Source organism: Xylocopa sonorina, chromosome 1 (genome assembly GCF_050948175.1).
Source record: "Xylocopa sonorina isolate GNS202 chromosome 1, iyXylSono1_principal, whole genome shotgun sequence".
Lineage (NCBI taxonomy): Eukaryota > Metazoa > Arthropoda > Insecta > Hymenoptera > Apidae > Xylocopa > Xylocopa sonorina.
In genome coordinates, this window is record NC_135193.1 from 8,796,295 (window position 1) to 8,812,719 (window position 16,425).

Genomic DNA, 16,425 nt, shown 5'->3' on the forward strand with positions numbered 1-16,425 from the left:
TGTAGCAGTGAAATCATATGCGATCCTATCGTTTGCGACAATTATACGCAATGCGATACATTGTATGGAATTGAGAGAAATAATAAAATTAGGTTATAGACAATAAACGTTGATAAAGCCGTGGATCTTCTATACGTTGACTACGCTGGCGCCACCTATTGAAAACAAAAATGGTGGCCAACAATATGCCCTATCCCTGCCCTGGTTTTATGGCACGCCAAATGTCTGCGTTCTCTAGGCTTCTTTCTACTATGTATTTCTCTCCAACCGATATACCCAATTTCGATGTGAACAAAGGGAATCATTTCCTCGCGGTCGACCCTATCTTACGTGCTAAATAAGTGGGGCTACTTCTAACCAAACTGAAGGTGATCCAAAACTATCGAATATTTCGCGAAATTATAACCGCACATAAGCTCGATCCGTTGTGTCATTCACCTTATATAATGTAATTGATTATACACAATTCCATACGGCGGTGACACGCCTTTAACATGTACTGCCCGTTACAGGAAAGACAAAATAAACAATACTCTAGCATTGTGGCAATGCAGTAAGGGAGCAAAATCCTATATGCTTCACTAATATACAGAGCGCAAGATAGAAGTTTTATTTTGCTATACATTATGTACGAATTACGTAAAATATTTCCTGTCGTCCATGTAACATGTATCATCGAAATCATTTAATGCACTCACTGAAATGTCAAATAATCAGAGAATCATATTAGGTTCGTACCATTGCAGACAAAGTATTTGTTTCCTTGACAACTGGGTCTAACGATGCCTGCTATTTTAAATATATTTCTGTTAAGTAAAGCTTCGCACCTTTCGAGCACTTTATCTTTTTTATTAGAGTTACAGTGTACAATAATATATTACACGAGAACGATGACAGTTGAGTTTTCATATTAACGTAGATCCCAGATATATCGGTGACTGATATTATGCTTTCGTTGTCATAGGCTGTTGAATTGTACATATACTGGTAATGACAGATAGGGTACACACAATGAGGTTGGAAGCAGAAATGGCAGCTCCTTTGCATTTGCAAAGATTGGAGCGCAGCCTTAATGTACAACCCTTTTTAAGGCAGATTAATGAATTGTTTCAAGATCCAGCTAGGTAGCTTCATTTACTTTTAATGAAATAAGAAATTTATTTGGATACGAACAAAAATTGTTACGTCAATAATTTTTGTTTCAGCGAGGATGACAAGTCTGTGTCGTCTGAATCTTCTGAGGGATCAGATAATTATCTCGATAATGTTCTGATACGAAAAGAAGGTGCGCAAATTGTTTGAATAATTTATAAACACGTTCAACATTTTACTTTATACTGTTACCATATATAATCACAAATTTTATAGAAGAAAGAATTAATAAGCTGAGGCTTTATAACATGTCAACTATGGGAGAGGAGCGTCGTTGGCTGCAGGATATTCTATTAAGTGACTCATCGGATAGTTCAGCCTCGGGATCCGATACGGATAGTCCTATTACAGAAGAAGATTTTCAGGAAATGTTGAAGTTTCATATACTTAGAAAAAAATATCAGGCACGCTTCTACCAGAAACCGGAGGTAAAATTGGAATTTCCATCGATATTAGTAAAATTTCTAGAATATGTAATGATATAAAATTGTTTTTAGAATATTCAGTACCAATACTACAGTGCTGGTTTGTTATCCAATTATGACAGATTTTTAGAACATCAAAAACTAATAGTTGGAAATAAAAAGAAAAAGGAGAAAAAGCCAGAGAAAAAAGTTATGAAGATAAAAAAGGAGAAAGTAGCACGTCACAGACCGTCAGAGGATTATCCTGTATGTAGAATAAAAAAGTAATATATTTCAGAAATGAAATGTTATAAATATTTTAGGAAGGGGATTATCCAGATGATGAATGGGATCGCACTATTCCTAGAGAGGAGGAATTAGACGAAGCTGAATTGGAAGCGATAATGCGTCATCAACCGCGTCAACGCGGAAGAAAGAAACATAATAATAAGAGTCCAGAAGTCATGGCAATGAGGAGAAGAAAGATATGGGTAATGATGTCGAAGAAAGAACTGGGAAAAGTACAAAGAGCAAAAACCAATAATCATAAGGAAATGTTAATTAGTTGTAAAAAAGTAGCGCAACACTGCATGAAATATTGGAGGCAAAAAGCTATGCAAGTAAGTATTACTTATTAAATATTAGTTGAATATATTTGATCGTTGAATCCCTAGGAATTCTAAATTTTAAATTTAAATAAATTTTTTGTCTATTATAGTCGCAAAAGAACATGAAGGAGACTATATGGAGAGCTAAACGTCTCACAAGAGAAATGCAATCATATTGGAAACGTTATGATAGAGTCGAACGCGAAACAAGGAGAAGATTAGAAAAGGAAGCTGAAGAACAAAGAAAAATGGATGTTGAACTTATAGAGGTAATTTATAGTTTAAACTTTTGAATTCTTATTATTATTATATATATTATTTCATAATTTAGGCGAAACGACAGCAGAGGAAGTTAAATTTTCTTATTACACAAACTGAACTTTATGCTCATTTCATGTCTCGAAAATTAGGCAAAGCCTCTCCTGAAGAACAGTTGAGGATTTTAAATCAATTAGATGAAGAAAAAAATCCAAGGCTTGTTGGAATTGACGATTACGATAGGTACATTTGATGTAACATTTTCTACATTGTATAAAAGAAAAACATTATTTTTATAAATTATTATGTTTTATGAACAGCGAAGTTATGAAACAGAAAGCAAAAAAGAACGCTACGGAAGCATTTGACAATGAAAAAGCTCGTGCAAAGCAATTTGATACAGCGGCTGCGTCTCAAGAATTACGGCTTAGCGATACGCCTGAGAATTTAGAGCATCCTCAACCTTCGATTTTTAAGGGAAACTTGAAAGGTTATCAGCTAAAAGGAATGAATTGGTTAGCTAATTTATATGACCAGGTCGGTCTATACGTTAAGTAATTATGATGTATAATCTGATAAAATTTCAAAGAGCTATACTTCACGTATACTTACGTAGACATGTTTTATATTCTCTTTAGGGTATTAGTGGAATTTTGGCAGATGAAATGGGTTTGGGGAAAACTGTACAATCCATAGCGTTTTTGTGCCATGTTGCCGAAAGATATTGTAAGTTACTCAATAAATTTATCATACTTTTATACTTTGAAAACACACTATATTTTACCTGTTTCTAGCTGTATGGGGACCATTTTTAATAATATCACCAGCTTCAACTTTGCACAATTGGCAGCAAGAAATGGCACGATTTGTACCGATGTTTAAAGTAGTCCCATATTGGGGTAATCCGCAAGAACGTAAAATATTAAGACAATTTTGGGACACTAAAGACTTGCACACGAAAGAAGCTTCGTTTCACGTAGTGATAACAAGCTATCAATTAGTTATTACCGATTATAAGTACTTTAATAGAATAAAATGGCAATATATGATTTTAGACGAAGCGCAAGCTATAAAAAGCACCAGCAGGTCGGTGAAACTTATTCATTTCATTCGTATTATACATATGCAATGTTAATCTAGTGCTTGTATTTTACAGTATGAGATGGAAGTTGTTGCTCGGATTTAGCTGTCGTAATAGATTGTTACTTAGTGGTACACCTATTCAGAATAGCATGGCAGAGTTATGGGCACTGTTACATTTTATAATGCCTACTCTGTTCGATTCTCACGACGAATTCAACGAATGGTTCTCCAAAGATATCGAGAGTCATGCTGAAAATAAAACGGGAATCGATGAGAGTAATATATTTTTATCGTGTATTTCTTGCATAAGGTTAAAGTAAAGCTAATATTCTGGATCATTAAATGCATTAAATACATTAAATGTGTTTCCTTTTTTCTGTTTAGAGCATTTATCGAGATTGCATATGATTCTGAAGCCCTTTATGTTGCGCAGAATAAAAAAGGATGTAGAGAACGAGCTATCGGATAAAATCGAAGTGATGGTGTACTGTCCTCTTACTACTCGTCAAAAGTTACTTTACTCAGGTAAATATTTCATGCCTTTTACGTAGTATGAATTTATCTATATAACGTGATTTTTCTGAACAGCGTTAAAAAAGAAGATTAGAATAGAAGATTTACTGCATTATACAGTAGGTGGCGGTGACACTGCGTCGAATGATAAAAATTTTACATCGAATCTTATGAATCTAGTCATGCAATTCCGTAAGGTAATAGATAATACACATGTAGAATTTAATTGATTCTTAATTGAAGAATTATCGTTTATACGTTATATTAATGTTTAATTTAGGTTTGCAATCACCCAGAACTTTTTGAGCGTAGAGATGCCAAATCTCCATTTTTTATGAACACTGAGTATTATGAAATGCCTGCATTATTGTATACAGAAGGACTTGTGCACCTCTCGTTGCCATCCAAAGATCACTTGTTGTATAATAAGCTGTTTATATTTGCTACTGAACATATACATCGAACACTTCATGGTGGCAACGATAGTGTTTCTCAAAACACTTTCTCCTTTACTAGATTTATTAACTTGTCTCCTATGGAAATTAATAAGATATTTATCGTTGGTATTCTATTCAGGTACATAAATATTTACATTATGTATGTAATTGTTTTATTTTACAATACTTATTTTGTCCTTTACTTTTAGATTGTGTCTTGCAACTTTAATGGAAAGAAGAACAAAAATGAGGCGTTATTGGGAGGATTGGAACGTCAACGAAAGAACAGATACATCTACCAATCAAATGTTCTTTTTACCTAGAAAAATAGGTTTTTCGTCGCGATCGTTGCAAAATTTAATATTCACGAGGAAAATCATCGAAGGAGAACCTGTATATACGCATACCACTCATGTTATTCATTCAATGCCTGAGACTGTCGCTCATCGAATCTTGCGTAGCAGTAAAAAAATTGTCAATCAATCATTGAAGGTTTTGAATTTTAAGGAATCTTTTTACATTTAATCAACAAATTAAGTTTATAATAAGTAGCTTCTTTTACAGAGAATGTTGCCTTCGACCAAAGCTGAACAGGAAGACTCAAAGGTGACTTTGTTGCCTGAACACCCACACCTTCCAAGGCCACCGATAATGCGACATTATCAACAAACCACCATTCCATCTTTCATTTGCGATACTTATCCTAAGGTTATTACATTCTTAGAGTAGGGTTATGTTGATAGTCTGCACGCAGATTATTTATTAATCGGGTTCACTTGCAATTTTGAGTGTCACAAAGATTGCTCTCGGTTTACAATGATATAGTAAATGGATATTAATTTTAGGTACAAGCTAGTCCTCGAAAATTATACGTTAGTAATAGTTCAGCAGCGTGCGCGTGGAGAAGACACGAAGAGTGCGGTGGAAAATTTGGTCAACGGCTCCTTTGGCTTGGTTGTGAACGCGCTCTTTCTGTCTCATCGTTGCAAGAAAATTCTAGTTCGTGTATAACGCAAACGACGCCAACCTTTTCTGTAGAACCGTACGGTGGAATATCTGCGTGCACCCCTATAAATGGATGGTCAAACATCATAGTACCAGGCAAGCATTTAATTGTATCCATTGCATACATTTTACAGATGCATTTTAACAAGTACTCTTTCCTGTTGCGGTACCGTTGCAGATAAACAGACATTGGTGACTGACGCCGGGAAACTTTCCGTATTGGACAGCCTTCTGCGACGTCTCAAAGAGCAGGGTCATCGAGTTCTCATTTATTCTCAGATGACAAAAATGATCGATTTGTTAGAGGTACCGCGATTTAATCTCATCTTCGACTGTATAATCGTTACATGATTTGACGCATTCTTATTGTAGGAATACATGTATCATAGAAAGCACACTTTTATGAGATTAGACGGTTCATCGAAAATCTCCGATCGACGAGATATGGTTGCAGACTTTCAAAAGAGGTAACTTTCATTTTCCCCTACTACTCCTGCTGTCCCAAAATTTAAATATCTCTGTCAATCTAAACTAACGTTACCCACTAATTGAATGAGAGTAGGTCATTAATAATATGTGCGAATTCCTTCCCCATCCTGTTTAGAATATGTATCAGCTACGCATCATGTTGCATGTCTAAACCGCTGCCTCTTAGCGTGTCGTTCGTCCGTTCGCTCGCGCATAACCAACACGCGAATTAATTGGCGAATCGTACCCTGTTTCGTAGGCAGCTGCGACTTTGGCTACCCGCCATGAATACATGATTCTAATAACAGGCGATCGTCATCTCTTACCCATGCCACTATGTCCTAACGTATTTTACTCGAAGCTTCGTGTATCCAATTTTTTAATCCTGCTATACACGGGAGTTTTGAGATTCTTCTTTCCAATTTTTTATCTGCCCATTGGAACTCGTTCGTAATTAAAATTTCTAACAAATAAAATTCAAGTAGACCATATTACTTTACCGTAATATATTCTTGTCCGGATTGACTACATTTACACTAAATTAGAAATGTAACTGGATCTTGGTCGAAATCATGGAGGCAATAAAAAAATACGACCCGCGTATTTCTTACTGGAAATCCTCTAAGTGCACCACCAGCTAATCGAATTAATTTACATACAAAATGCGTCACATTCGAAGCTGCACTGTGATCTACATGAGTTGTTTCATGTTTCAGGGCGGACATATTCGTCTTTCTGCTAAGCACCCGAGCCGGAGGCCTGGGAATAAACCTCACTGCCGCAGACACGGTTAGTAATCTTATCCCGTGCTTTATCGGCTGGGTACCTTGTACGTATTCGTTGTACGATTTCGCAAAGCTGATACCATTTAGCCATTTCTTTATTTCTTTTCCCAACGTCTACGCCAAAGTGCACAGCACGAGACAATCGTAATTGATCGGAAACGAAGGGGGCATAGCGTGAGAGATTGCGGTTTTCTCTTTTTCTGGGGACATCGTTCAACCACGATATCCGCTATCCGTACGCTGTTTTGTCATCGATTTAACAATCTCGGGGACGTGGCTGATCTCGTATCGTTTCGCACGATACGTAAAAATATCTGAAAATGGAATTATACGTATCGATGATCATGTCCAATTTAATTTGACGAAAACGTAGACGTGCAATACTACCATCAATTTAATCGTAACGAAAAAGATAAAAATGCATAGAAGTACGCGGTTCTTACATAACTCGCAAAAATACATCGTCGCGGCTTTCCGACAGAATAATCAACATAATAAACTGATCTCTAATAACGCAAGGACGTATTCATCGACAAGGTAATCGATTGCGATTCTACTGACATCATAGTCTTCCTTCTATAAGCTTCTGCTTTGTCGAAGGTAAATTGTACCAGTAGAGCACCGGTTAGCCTGATTGCGGCTAGCCAAGCGATACCACTGATTAATGGTAGAATCGATAAGGTTTTTTTAGCCAGGGCCGTCTCCCCTGCATTGCCGAAACTGCATTCTGCTCTATACGTATGAAAGTGCACGAACGTGGGCTGCAGGTATGCATTCGCTGACCCTATTTGCATATGCCCTCGTTCGAATATCGAGTGTAACGAGTACTGTCTCTATTTAGAACGGTCACGCATAATAGATATCTGAATTTTGATCATTAATCTCCCTGGATCTAAGAATACCGCAATTCCATTGCCATGAGGTTAATTAACAGCTGTAAACCATCGGTTAGCGAACGGCGTAATTAAAATTCTAATCGAGTAACGTTTCGTTTTTCGCACAGGTGATATTTTACGATAGCGATTGGAACCCCACGGTGGACCAGCAAGCCATGGATCGTGCTCATAGATTAGGCCAGACGAAACAGGTCACAGTATATCGATTAATTTGCAAGGGAACCATCGAAGAAAGAATACTGCAACGTGCTCGAGAGAAAAGCGAGGTTCGTTCAGTTTTGGATGTAATTAAAGACTATTGTGAAAATGTCCAGACAGAAATAAAATACCTATATGGGCTGTAAGTGTTCAAATTACTCTAAATAAATGACTCGAACGTTTCCAGATACAACGTATGGTGATCAGTGGTGGTAATTTCAAACCAGACACGCTGAAGCCTAAGGAAGTGGTTTCCCTTTTGCTAGACGACGAGGAAATCGAAGCGAAATGTAAGTATTCTCATCCGAACGCTATTAAATGATTAATTGATCGTGTCAGGGATTTCCTATGATTTCAAATCGTCGTTACCCATTGGAATGGAACGAATCGAACAAGCGACAGTGTGGTTATAAAAGAAGTAGCTTTGTAACCTCGGTGAATGAAAGTTCCAAATGCAAATGAGAGTGCGCTATACCGCATTTTTGTTCACTGAACCGCGATTTCGGTTGTATTCACGTGCCGCGACGCGCGCACCGGCACGCAGAAATGTGAACGCGAGAGGGAGAGCTGGAGAGGGGATGGTAGGGGAAGGAAAGAGCATGGATGCAATTACATTATGCTCGTTAGGTTATGCTAATACCCTAATAACGAATAATAATAAGAAAAGAAGTAACGAACGTCGTCCCCGTATACAAGCCTATGCTCGTATATTTCAGACAGCCAACGGAGCGAGGAGAGAAAGCAGCACGCGGAGGATGCCCGACTCGAGTCGAACTTATACCACAAGGAGAGAGACCGGAAGAGGAAGTTAACCGCGCTTCCGGCCAAGGTGAGCCTCGTGCCCTTAAAACCCCGCTATTTTCTTCTTTCTTTTCCTTCTTGTATTCTTGGTTCCTCTGTTATTTACACTTCCAGCGTTAAAAAACTGAGAAACGCACAATTGTCTGCTATCGCGTGTTATTATCTGACACGAATAGTCGTGAAACTCGAAGTACGAACATCTAGACGTTTTATCATTAGAACCTATACGTTAATATTAAATGAAAAATTATTTTGGTATCCTTTCTGAACCTCTTTAAGGGCGACGCGAAGAAACCTTGCCTGTCCGATGCGAACGGTGATAAAATTGGTGACACCGTTCAAACCAATTCCAACGAGAGCAACCAAGCCAGCGGCGGTGTCCAATCGTATCCGATCAACAATCATCAACAAGTTCTTGACAACGTAGACGACTACAGCGTGCCGACGAGTCCCGTCAAGTCAGAGGTGCGTGTTGACGTAGCTCGACTGAGAAACAAAAAACTTGACAAATGAAGAGAAGCAATAGAATTAGATAAATTTTGAATCCGTTAATGTATTCGTAGGACGAGACGAGCAACGATGGCTTGGTCGTTGACGTCGACGGTCCGGTTGGTACTTCTTCCAGTGACAGTCGACAATCACGAGCGGGACAATTCGGAGATCCCGGGAAGATCAATCGACTGGATCATCACATGTCTTTCAGTAGCGGTACTAGCGTACGAATGAGACCTACGATACGTGGCACTAGTAAGAGGGGCAGGCCACGTGGTTCGCGCAGAGGAGGTCCAATCGGAGGGAAGGGTAGAGGTCTTTTGCTTCATCCACCGTCCAAGGGTCTTGGAAGCGATCCTCAGTCACCAGCGTCTCTATCTCCAACCAGTAGCACCACGGGTAACGATCAAACTGTCCAACACGGTAAGTATTGGTTTCCTCAAATTTATTGCCTGCTGGTTGTGGTGTGACTTCTCTATCGACAAGCTCTCAACTAGCACGGCAGACGATGACAATGACACGCTTTAGTAGCACGATGTCAAGGATGTTTTTTGAAGCATGCGTGGAGAAATACATCGCATCATTTCGTGTAATCCAGTCTATTAAGCGAATCTGCTATCGGAAAGCGGAATCGCGCAATGTCCAGCGATGAATATTTAAACCTCTACCGTTGCACGCAACGCAATGAATCCAGATTTCGTCTCTTTATCGTAATCAACGATGTACAAACGGCTGGGTCTGCGTTTATCTGGCATTCCAATTTTGCGACTGAGCAACTCCGTAACACGCCTCGATTTCGGATCCATCTGTGCCCGCCCACGAGATTCTCACTCGAAGCTCACAATCGCCAGGATCGTTGCGCCGCGTATACGTTGCGTGGGATATAGTTCGATACGGCTAAGGGGATTAAGCGAGAACTTTCGCTGGGGACCAGATGAAAATGACTTTCCGTGACGCACCCTCGAATCGATAGACACCGTTAATCCCGACTGACCCTTTCATGGACCCGGCTACTCCATTCGCTCGCTCCCGCTGCACCGTTTGGCTCGGTTCTCAGGAGATTTCACTCTCCGCGCGAAAAGAAAACGCCCCCCCTGGCCCCGTGGTTCCCTTGGCTGACGTGCTCTCCATCGAAATTCCCTCGCGGTTACACGTGCGCGCAAGTGTTGCGAGGAACAGTTGGCGCTCTTCCTGGGGGTGCTCGATAGTCACCCTTCGAGATGTCCCATCTCCCACTCCATTCTGTGACTCACTCTTTCGTACTCGCGATTTTCGTGCGCCCAAGTGCCGCTCCACGTCTTCCGGGACCGGGGTTAGGTGTTGGTTTTGCTGCGGGGCGTTTTGCAGTGGCCGCGGTTTGGGTTTCCGTGGGTCGACCGTGCAGATCGAATTAGTCAGGGTGCGATGGATGGGCTTAGGCTGTTTATCCTGTTTTTGTCTTCTCCCTTTCGACCGTAATATAGGTATCGTGTACTGATTATCTCGGGTACTTAGGATACGAAGGGTCGGAGGACAGAATCCATTTCTATATGGAATAAACACGGGGAGGAAAAACGAAAACTCTTGATATAGAAAGCGCGTGGCTCGGAGGTAATCGATCACAATAATTTCTCGGAAAGGAGAAATCTTTCGAAAACGAGTTTTAGCGGCGTCTATCGATTCCATCGATTCAAGTGATTTAGAGCGTCGTGAGACGTTATCGTTGCGCAACTCGTTCTATCGTGTGCGATATAAAGAACCGACGAGCGAAAGGGACGAAGGGAACGTTCCTCGGGCTCGGCGAGGACAGGAGAAAGAGGATCGAGAGGGCTGAACGAAAGCGAGCAAGTACTTACTCTTTGGTGGCCCTCACGCATCGACACGTGGACCGAAGTTTACGCGGGCAACATGCGCGCGAGCGCACACTCGTACGCGCTGTTTTCGTGATGTGTATGCGGAAAGGAAAGGGGTCGTTCTCTCTTTCTCTTTCTCTCACTTGTCGTCGACTGGAAGGCGAGCGGACAATAGCAGGTGCGGAGCGAACGCGACAGCTGCGATCGATGATGCTCTTCTTAGGTTTTTGGAACTCGCTCACCCCTCTCCATTTTACCTTTCTCCGTTCCCCTCGGAGCGCTATCACTTCGTTACTCTCTGTCCCGTTTCATTTCCCTCTCTGTTCACTTTTCACCGATCCCTACCACACGATTTTCTCGAGCTTCTCCTTTTTCTCCCGATAATGTCCCTCCTCTTGTTCGACCGTGGAATTTATAATATTCGATCGTAGGAATTAGTAGTTCTCTTTGTAGCTCTCCGTTCGAACATGCTTTATCGCTTACGATGGATTTCCCTCTTCGATTGTTCTCTCCGATTTTAATTCTGAACTCGCGATAATATACGGCGAAGTTTTTGTCAATCGAAGTTTTCTATTCTCCAGTGAATCGAAACGTAGAGGAGGCATCCCTGCTCGGGATGCAGTTTTCGAGTAAGAGCCAAGGCATATGGTCGATGCATCCGTGAAAGCCGGCAATATGATGCGCTCTCTCGTCTGCGAGATGTTCTCTCGAGTTCATCTGCATTTCTAAAATTCTGCCCGCACGATGCTCCCTCGAGGGAAGCGTCGTCTTTCACAATCCGTCGATGTAGCCACGTGTACGACGAAATTAGATCGAACGTGAATATTTTGCTGAATTCCAACGAATATTCAGGCATCGATGTCTTCGATGATTTGTAGGTATCGTTAGCATAATGTTTTGCCGCGAATACATTCCTCCGGGCAGGGTTCCATCGGGAAGAACAGGGTTCAGAGGGTTGGATTTAGTGGATTCGTGCCGTACCTCATCGTACCGCACCGTGTCATCTTGTTCGTCCGCATTGCTTCCATCATATTTCCGTGTCGTGTAACGGAAAGTAATTCCAACCAGTTCGAGTGGCTCGGGATAGCGTCTATACAGCTACGAGCTGTCTACCTCGTCGACGACTTCGTTACATTTATTTCGCATTAATTTTAAATGAAATATACTTGAATTAATGCCACCTGAAATACCACGTGGATATTCTCGGCCACCAAGTTTCCTCTATGGCTCCCAACAGCAATCGGCGCGGCGCTCTTCCCATCCGAATACCCATCTATCGCTACTATCGCGGACGAGGAATCGATTATCTTGGACGATTATAAAAAAATTACAGAATATCGCAACAACACGTTCCAAAGGATCGTGAAATTCTCTCAGCAGCCGCACAGCCGCGCACCGCCGAAAAACCCATCTGTCGATCTCGCGATAACGAGAATCGGCCGATTAATTATCCCCGCGCGGCACGAACGGAGACCATTTAACCACCGGGATGTCTGCGAAACTATTTCATTGTCTCCGGCGTAGAATGCAATAATTTTCGCCGACGGGGGGTTGGCTCGAGGGTGCCCGTAGGCGCGAGAGGCGCGCGGAGGTGCAGGCCTCGGGACACCGCGCGCGCCTTTGCCAAGGACCTTAAACGCTGGGGGACGGGAAGGTGAACGAGAGTTCGGGGCCCGTCGTTGCACAGGCTGCCGAGATACGGCAGGATAATGCGGGAAGATAGGACGGGGCAAAGATATCGTCAGGCGGACGGTCGGCATTCCGCGGTTCCTCGCGTTCCATTCGCCGTTCCAGCTACCTCGAAACCTCTCGAGAACCCTTCTCTCCTTTGTACGTACGCGCGAGCAACGGGCCCCTCTATCTACGCCACGGGATCTCTCACCCACGCGTGCTTTCCGCGGGGATGCCGGGTCCTCGATACGTGAGAATATTTCAGTTCGATCTGCGTGTCTATTCATTCCTGTTAATTGCTTCGTTTCGAGCTGGATATTAATTCAATTTGATTTCCAATTCCAAACTTCCTACTTTGTTGCTTCTATTTCTACGAGCTACATCGATTAATCGATCGAGCGCTAGTTGGAATCGATGGTCTCTAAAACCAGGAAGAAACCCTCGCGTAAGATGCGTTCACCACCACTCTTGCGTACCTCCTTTCGTGCTCCGCGAAGCATTCAACGATCGACGGACAACCCTCGCGTCAGCACCTATGAGTAGACCTCCAGGACACCCTTTGTTAACCCCTGTCGCGTTCGAGAACCTCGATCTCGAAGGAACGCTCCTCGGGAATCTCCTCGGGAATCGCGCGCACGGAAACCTTGGGAAACTCGCGTACATGTGTATAACAAGGAAACGAATTGAACTTTTCCTCACCCTGGAAGCTCTCCTCGCATTCCCGTTGGCCCCTTTGTCGTCGCCTCTCCGAGTGGCCACTCCAACTTCCTCCGTTCTCCCCATAGTGGCCCCCCTTCGAGGAGCGCCTCCTGAAAGGATCGTGGACGTGCCAAGGAATGCCGACGACTCGAGGCGAGGCGTATGTGTGCGCGCGTACGATGGAAAAAGGGTAAAAGAATGGAAACGAGAGGAAGGAAGGAAGGCAGGAAGGAAGAAGGCAGGGAAAAGAGGGAACGAGGGGACGCGGACTGAAAGCCGAAAGGAGACAGGGAACGTCCTCTCGTACATCCTTGCACGGCTACTGACCTCCGACCCTGTCACTCACCCTCCTACTCCAGAGGCGGCTAGAATTTTTACTCCCCCCCTCTCGTCGTCTCATTAAATTCTTCTCCTCGGCCTCGCTGCCCCGCTGAAGGGGCCCTCCCGTGCCCGGGCTGCTCCTGCGCTTACGATCACTCGAATAGATGCCGTGGCACGATCCTCGAGTTTGTCTTCGTTCCACGCCACGCGGTGTATCGGTGAATAACCGATTAACTGGTTAGACCGCTCGGACGTTAAATACCGAGGGACCACGGGCTCTGGTGCCAGGCGCTCTACGTAGACCCTGCATCTGCTATTATAATCGCGAAACGTTGCCGATGGCACCCAAAAGTGGACCGGCCGTGTCCTCTTTTTCCCGCGGGACTCGCACGTACGCGCGTACGCTCGTATTCTCGCTGCCGCTTTTTTCCCTTATAATTGATACACATTCGCCGCAGACAACTTTTTCTATAACGCGCCATAATAGATTTACTCTTGTTAATCTCGATCCGATAAAGGATGATGGTCTTCGTACGAGTTTTTCACACGTTGAACGTCGAATATCGTAATACCTCCGAGACAGACGCGAAACAGAACGTTCAACGAGCATTCTCTAACATTGCAGGAGTTCAAGGAACGTCCGGTCCAGCCGAAGGGGATGGTCCCAGTTCGGTAGGTCCTCTGGGTCCGGTTGGTACTTTGGGTCCGCTCCCGGGCAGAGGAGGCGCGCAAACGATTCGCAGAGGACCGGGACGGCCACGGTTGAGGCCGACAGGTCCCGGGCACCAAGGATACCGCACACCCGGTCACCATCACGGTAGAAAGGTCCAGCGGCCGCTTCCGGTCCCTCTGAGGTCCCAGCAGACGATCGCCAGCGTGAATCAGCAGAAATCGTCGGGGCAGCGAGCCTCCGGATCCTCCGGGCCGTCGATCTCTTCTTCCGCCATGAACACCACCACCTCCTACCCATCCTCGACCGGTGAATCGAGACCGTTCGGGTTTTACACGCAGCAACAGCAACAGCAACAGCCACGGGGATCGTCCTAGCTTCCGGAGGGAGAATTTCTTCGAGTGATCCTCGAGGGTGATTCCTAGGGCTAAGATTCGTAAGGCGGAAAGAGCCTTGGACCGTCGACGGAAATGATGGGGACTCGAAATACGCGTGGCTTCTATCGTATAGCTAATTAACCGAGCGCGATTAACGCGACGGAGTGACTCGGTTATCGAGGAATTCGGGATTTTTATAAAAGAACTCTCTTTACCGTAGCCTACGCCTGGACGAAAGACCTGCTTTCTTTCGAGCTAAGAAATTTTTCAATCGTAGACTGGTAAACACGGAGGACGCTGAGTATCTTGCTTGATTTCTGGGTGACAAGTGACGAGGCAGTGAGGATCTATCTTGTCGCTATTTTTTCGTTTCAAGTTAATCGCCACCTTCTTTTTCTCCCCTCTCGAGATTCCTGCTTTTTCATTTCTAGCTACGCGGACGACGTTACGCGCGAGAACGTCGTTCCTACGCGCAAATAGTGCAATGGGGATTTTATCGAGAGAAGTTGTAGCGTTCGTTCACCGATTTCCACCCAACGCGGATGAAATTAGCTCGCGTCGTTGAAGTTAGATACCGATTAGCCGGCGCAGTGACGCAACGAACGGAAGTGATTCGAGTCATCCGAGTGTTTCCGTTCCCCCGCAATCCCTCCAGCCCCGCGGACCTTGACAAAAGTATTTCACTGGATCGATCGATCGAGAAGCGTTACGGCTTCCCCGTCGATTTCTCTGCGTACCTTTAAACTTCCGTTCGAACTCGAGAACCGCTGGCAGAACGACCCGGACGAACGATTCTCAAGCTGTGTAAACTATGTATAAAAAAATAAAGGTAACACGTCGATATTTAATAAATCGTTAAGGGGACAGCTCTTGAAGCGGACGAACAAGAAGACGAAAGTTAGAGAGCCTTGAAATTTTCAACACGCCCGCGCTTATCGTTTTAGGCGAATTGTACAAATTGATCGCTCGTTATTAGGTACTTAAACGTAGATCGAGCTAGCTAGGTGGGTCAAGTTCGAAGGGAAACCGTTGCCGAGAAACAAAAAGGAATATATATATAAAATAGAGGAAACAAGGAGGAGAAGAGCGAGGGAAGTGCGTCGTCGTACACGAGCGGTCGGAAATCAGCCCAATTCAGGCCAATTCGAGACACGATCCCCGGAAAACTTGCCGAGAGACTGTGTTTTGCACAGTTCCTCGGAGGACCCAAGAATGGAGGAAGCGAACCGAGCGTCGTCGAGCACCACCGCGGAATAGCTTTTAGATTTTATTTCGTAATTGTCACTCGTGCAGACGAGTAATGGGATTGAAGCGTGGATCACGGAATTCGTAACAGAAGGAGCGATAAATAACGTAGGAGAGAAATGACGAGAAATATTGAGCAATAGATTAAGACACCTTTCGTTTCTTTCCGTTTCCCTGTTATTCGAGGAATGGTCATTTTTCATGAAATGAAGAAGTTCGATTAACCCTACTTTTCTCTCTCCCTCTCTTTCTCTCTCTTGACGTATTGCAATTAATTAAACGCTGTAGCATTATTTCGTCACTAGGCTCGGGTTAGACGATATTTTTTATGCGTGTTGTGGACAGCCATTACGCCGATTCGATTTGTAAGAGAATGGTATTTATATTAGCAATAAATAACGATTCAAATGACGCTAATATCGTTCGATTCCATCTCACTCGAGAATCTCCGTTCCCTGTTCGCGGAGAACAGCCTCTAATTAAGACCCTCATTTTAGGAATCTTGGAAGA

General features: G+C 43.5%; 2 protein-coding genes across 2 annotated transcripts in view; both read left to right on the forward strand.

Moving 5' to 3' along the window:
* Chas (chascon) overlaps positions 1-16,425 on the forward strand; it is a 70,470-nt gene that overhangs the window by 37,835 nt on the left and 16,210 nt on the right. The window lies entirely within an intron of this gene.
* On the forward strand, positions 96-15,065 carry Ino80 (chromatin-remodeling ATPase INO80). The gene is made up of 28 exons (XM_076909478.1): positions 96-368; positions 513-730; positions 965-1,124; positions 1,206-1,285; positions 1,369-1,580; positions 1,650-1,823; positions 1,880-2,176; positions 2,275-2,433; positions 2,496-2,665; positions 2,743-2,959; positions 3,061-3,148; positions 3,217-3,508; positions 3,579-3,781; positions 3,890-4,030; positions 4,094-4,215; positions 4,299-4,594; positions 4,665-4,947; positions 5,020-5,163; positions 5,301-5,556; positions 5,639-5,766; positions 5,833-5,927; positions 6,645-6,717; positions 7,717-7,875; positions 7,995-8,097; positions 8,524-8,636; positions 8,888-9,073; positions 9,172-9,523; positions 14,249-15,065. The coding sequence occupies exons 3-28, from the start codon at positions 991-993 to the stop codon at positions 14,668-14,670; spliced, it is 4,899 nt and encodes a 1,632-aa protein (XP_076765593.1). The 5' UTR covers positions 96-368; positions 513-730; positions 965-990; the 3' UTR covers positions 14,671-15,065.

Excerpts from the sequence above, each read along its gene's own strand:
- Ino80 (XM_076909478.1), top strand. The coding sequence starts at position 991 with ATGACAGATAGGGTACACACAATGAGGTTGGAAGCAGAAATGGCAGCT. Across the intron at positions 3,509-3,578 it reads GCTATAAAAAGCACCAGCAG|TATGAGATGGAAGTTGTTGC; the intron begins GTCGGTGAAACT and ends TGTATTTTACAG. Across the intron at positions 5,767-5,832 it reads AAATGATCGATTTGTTAGAG|GAATACATGTATCATAGAAA; the intron begins GTACCGCGATTT and ends TTCTTATTGTAG.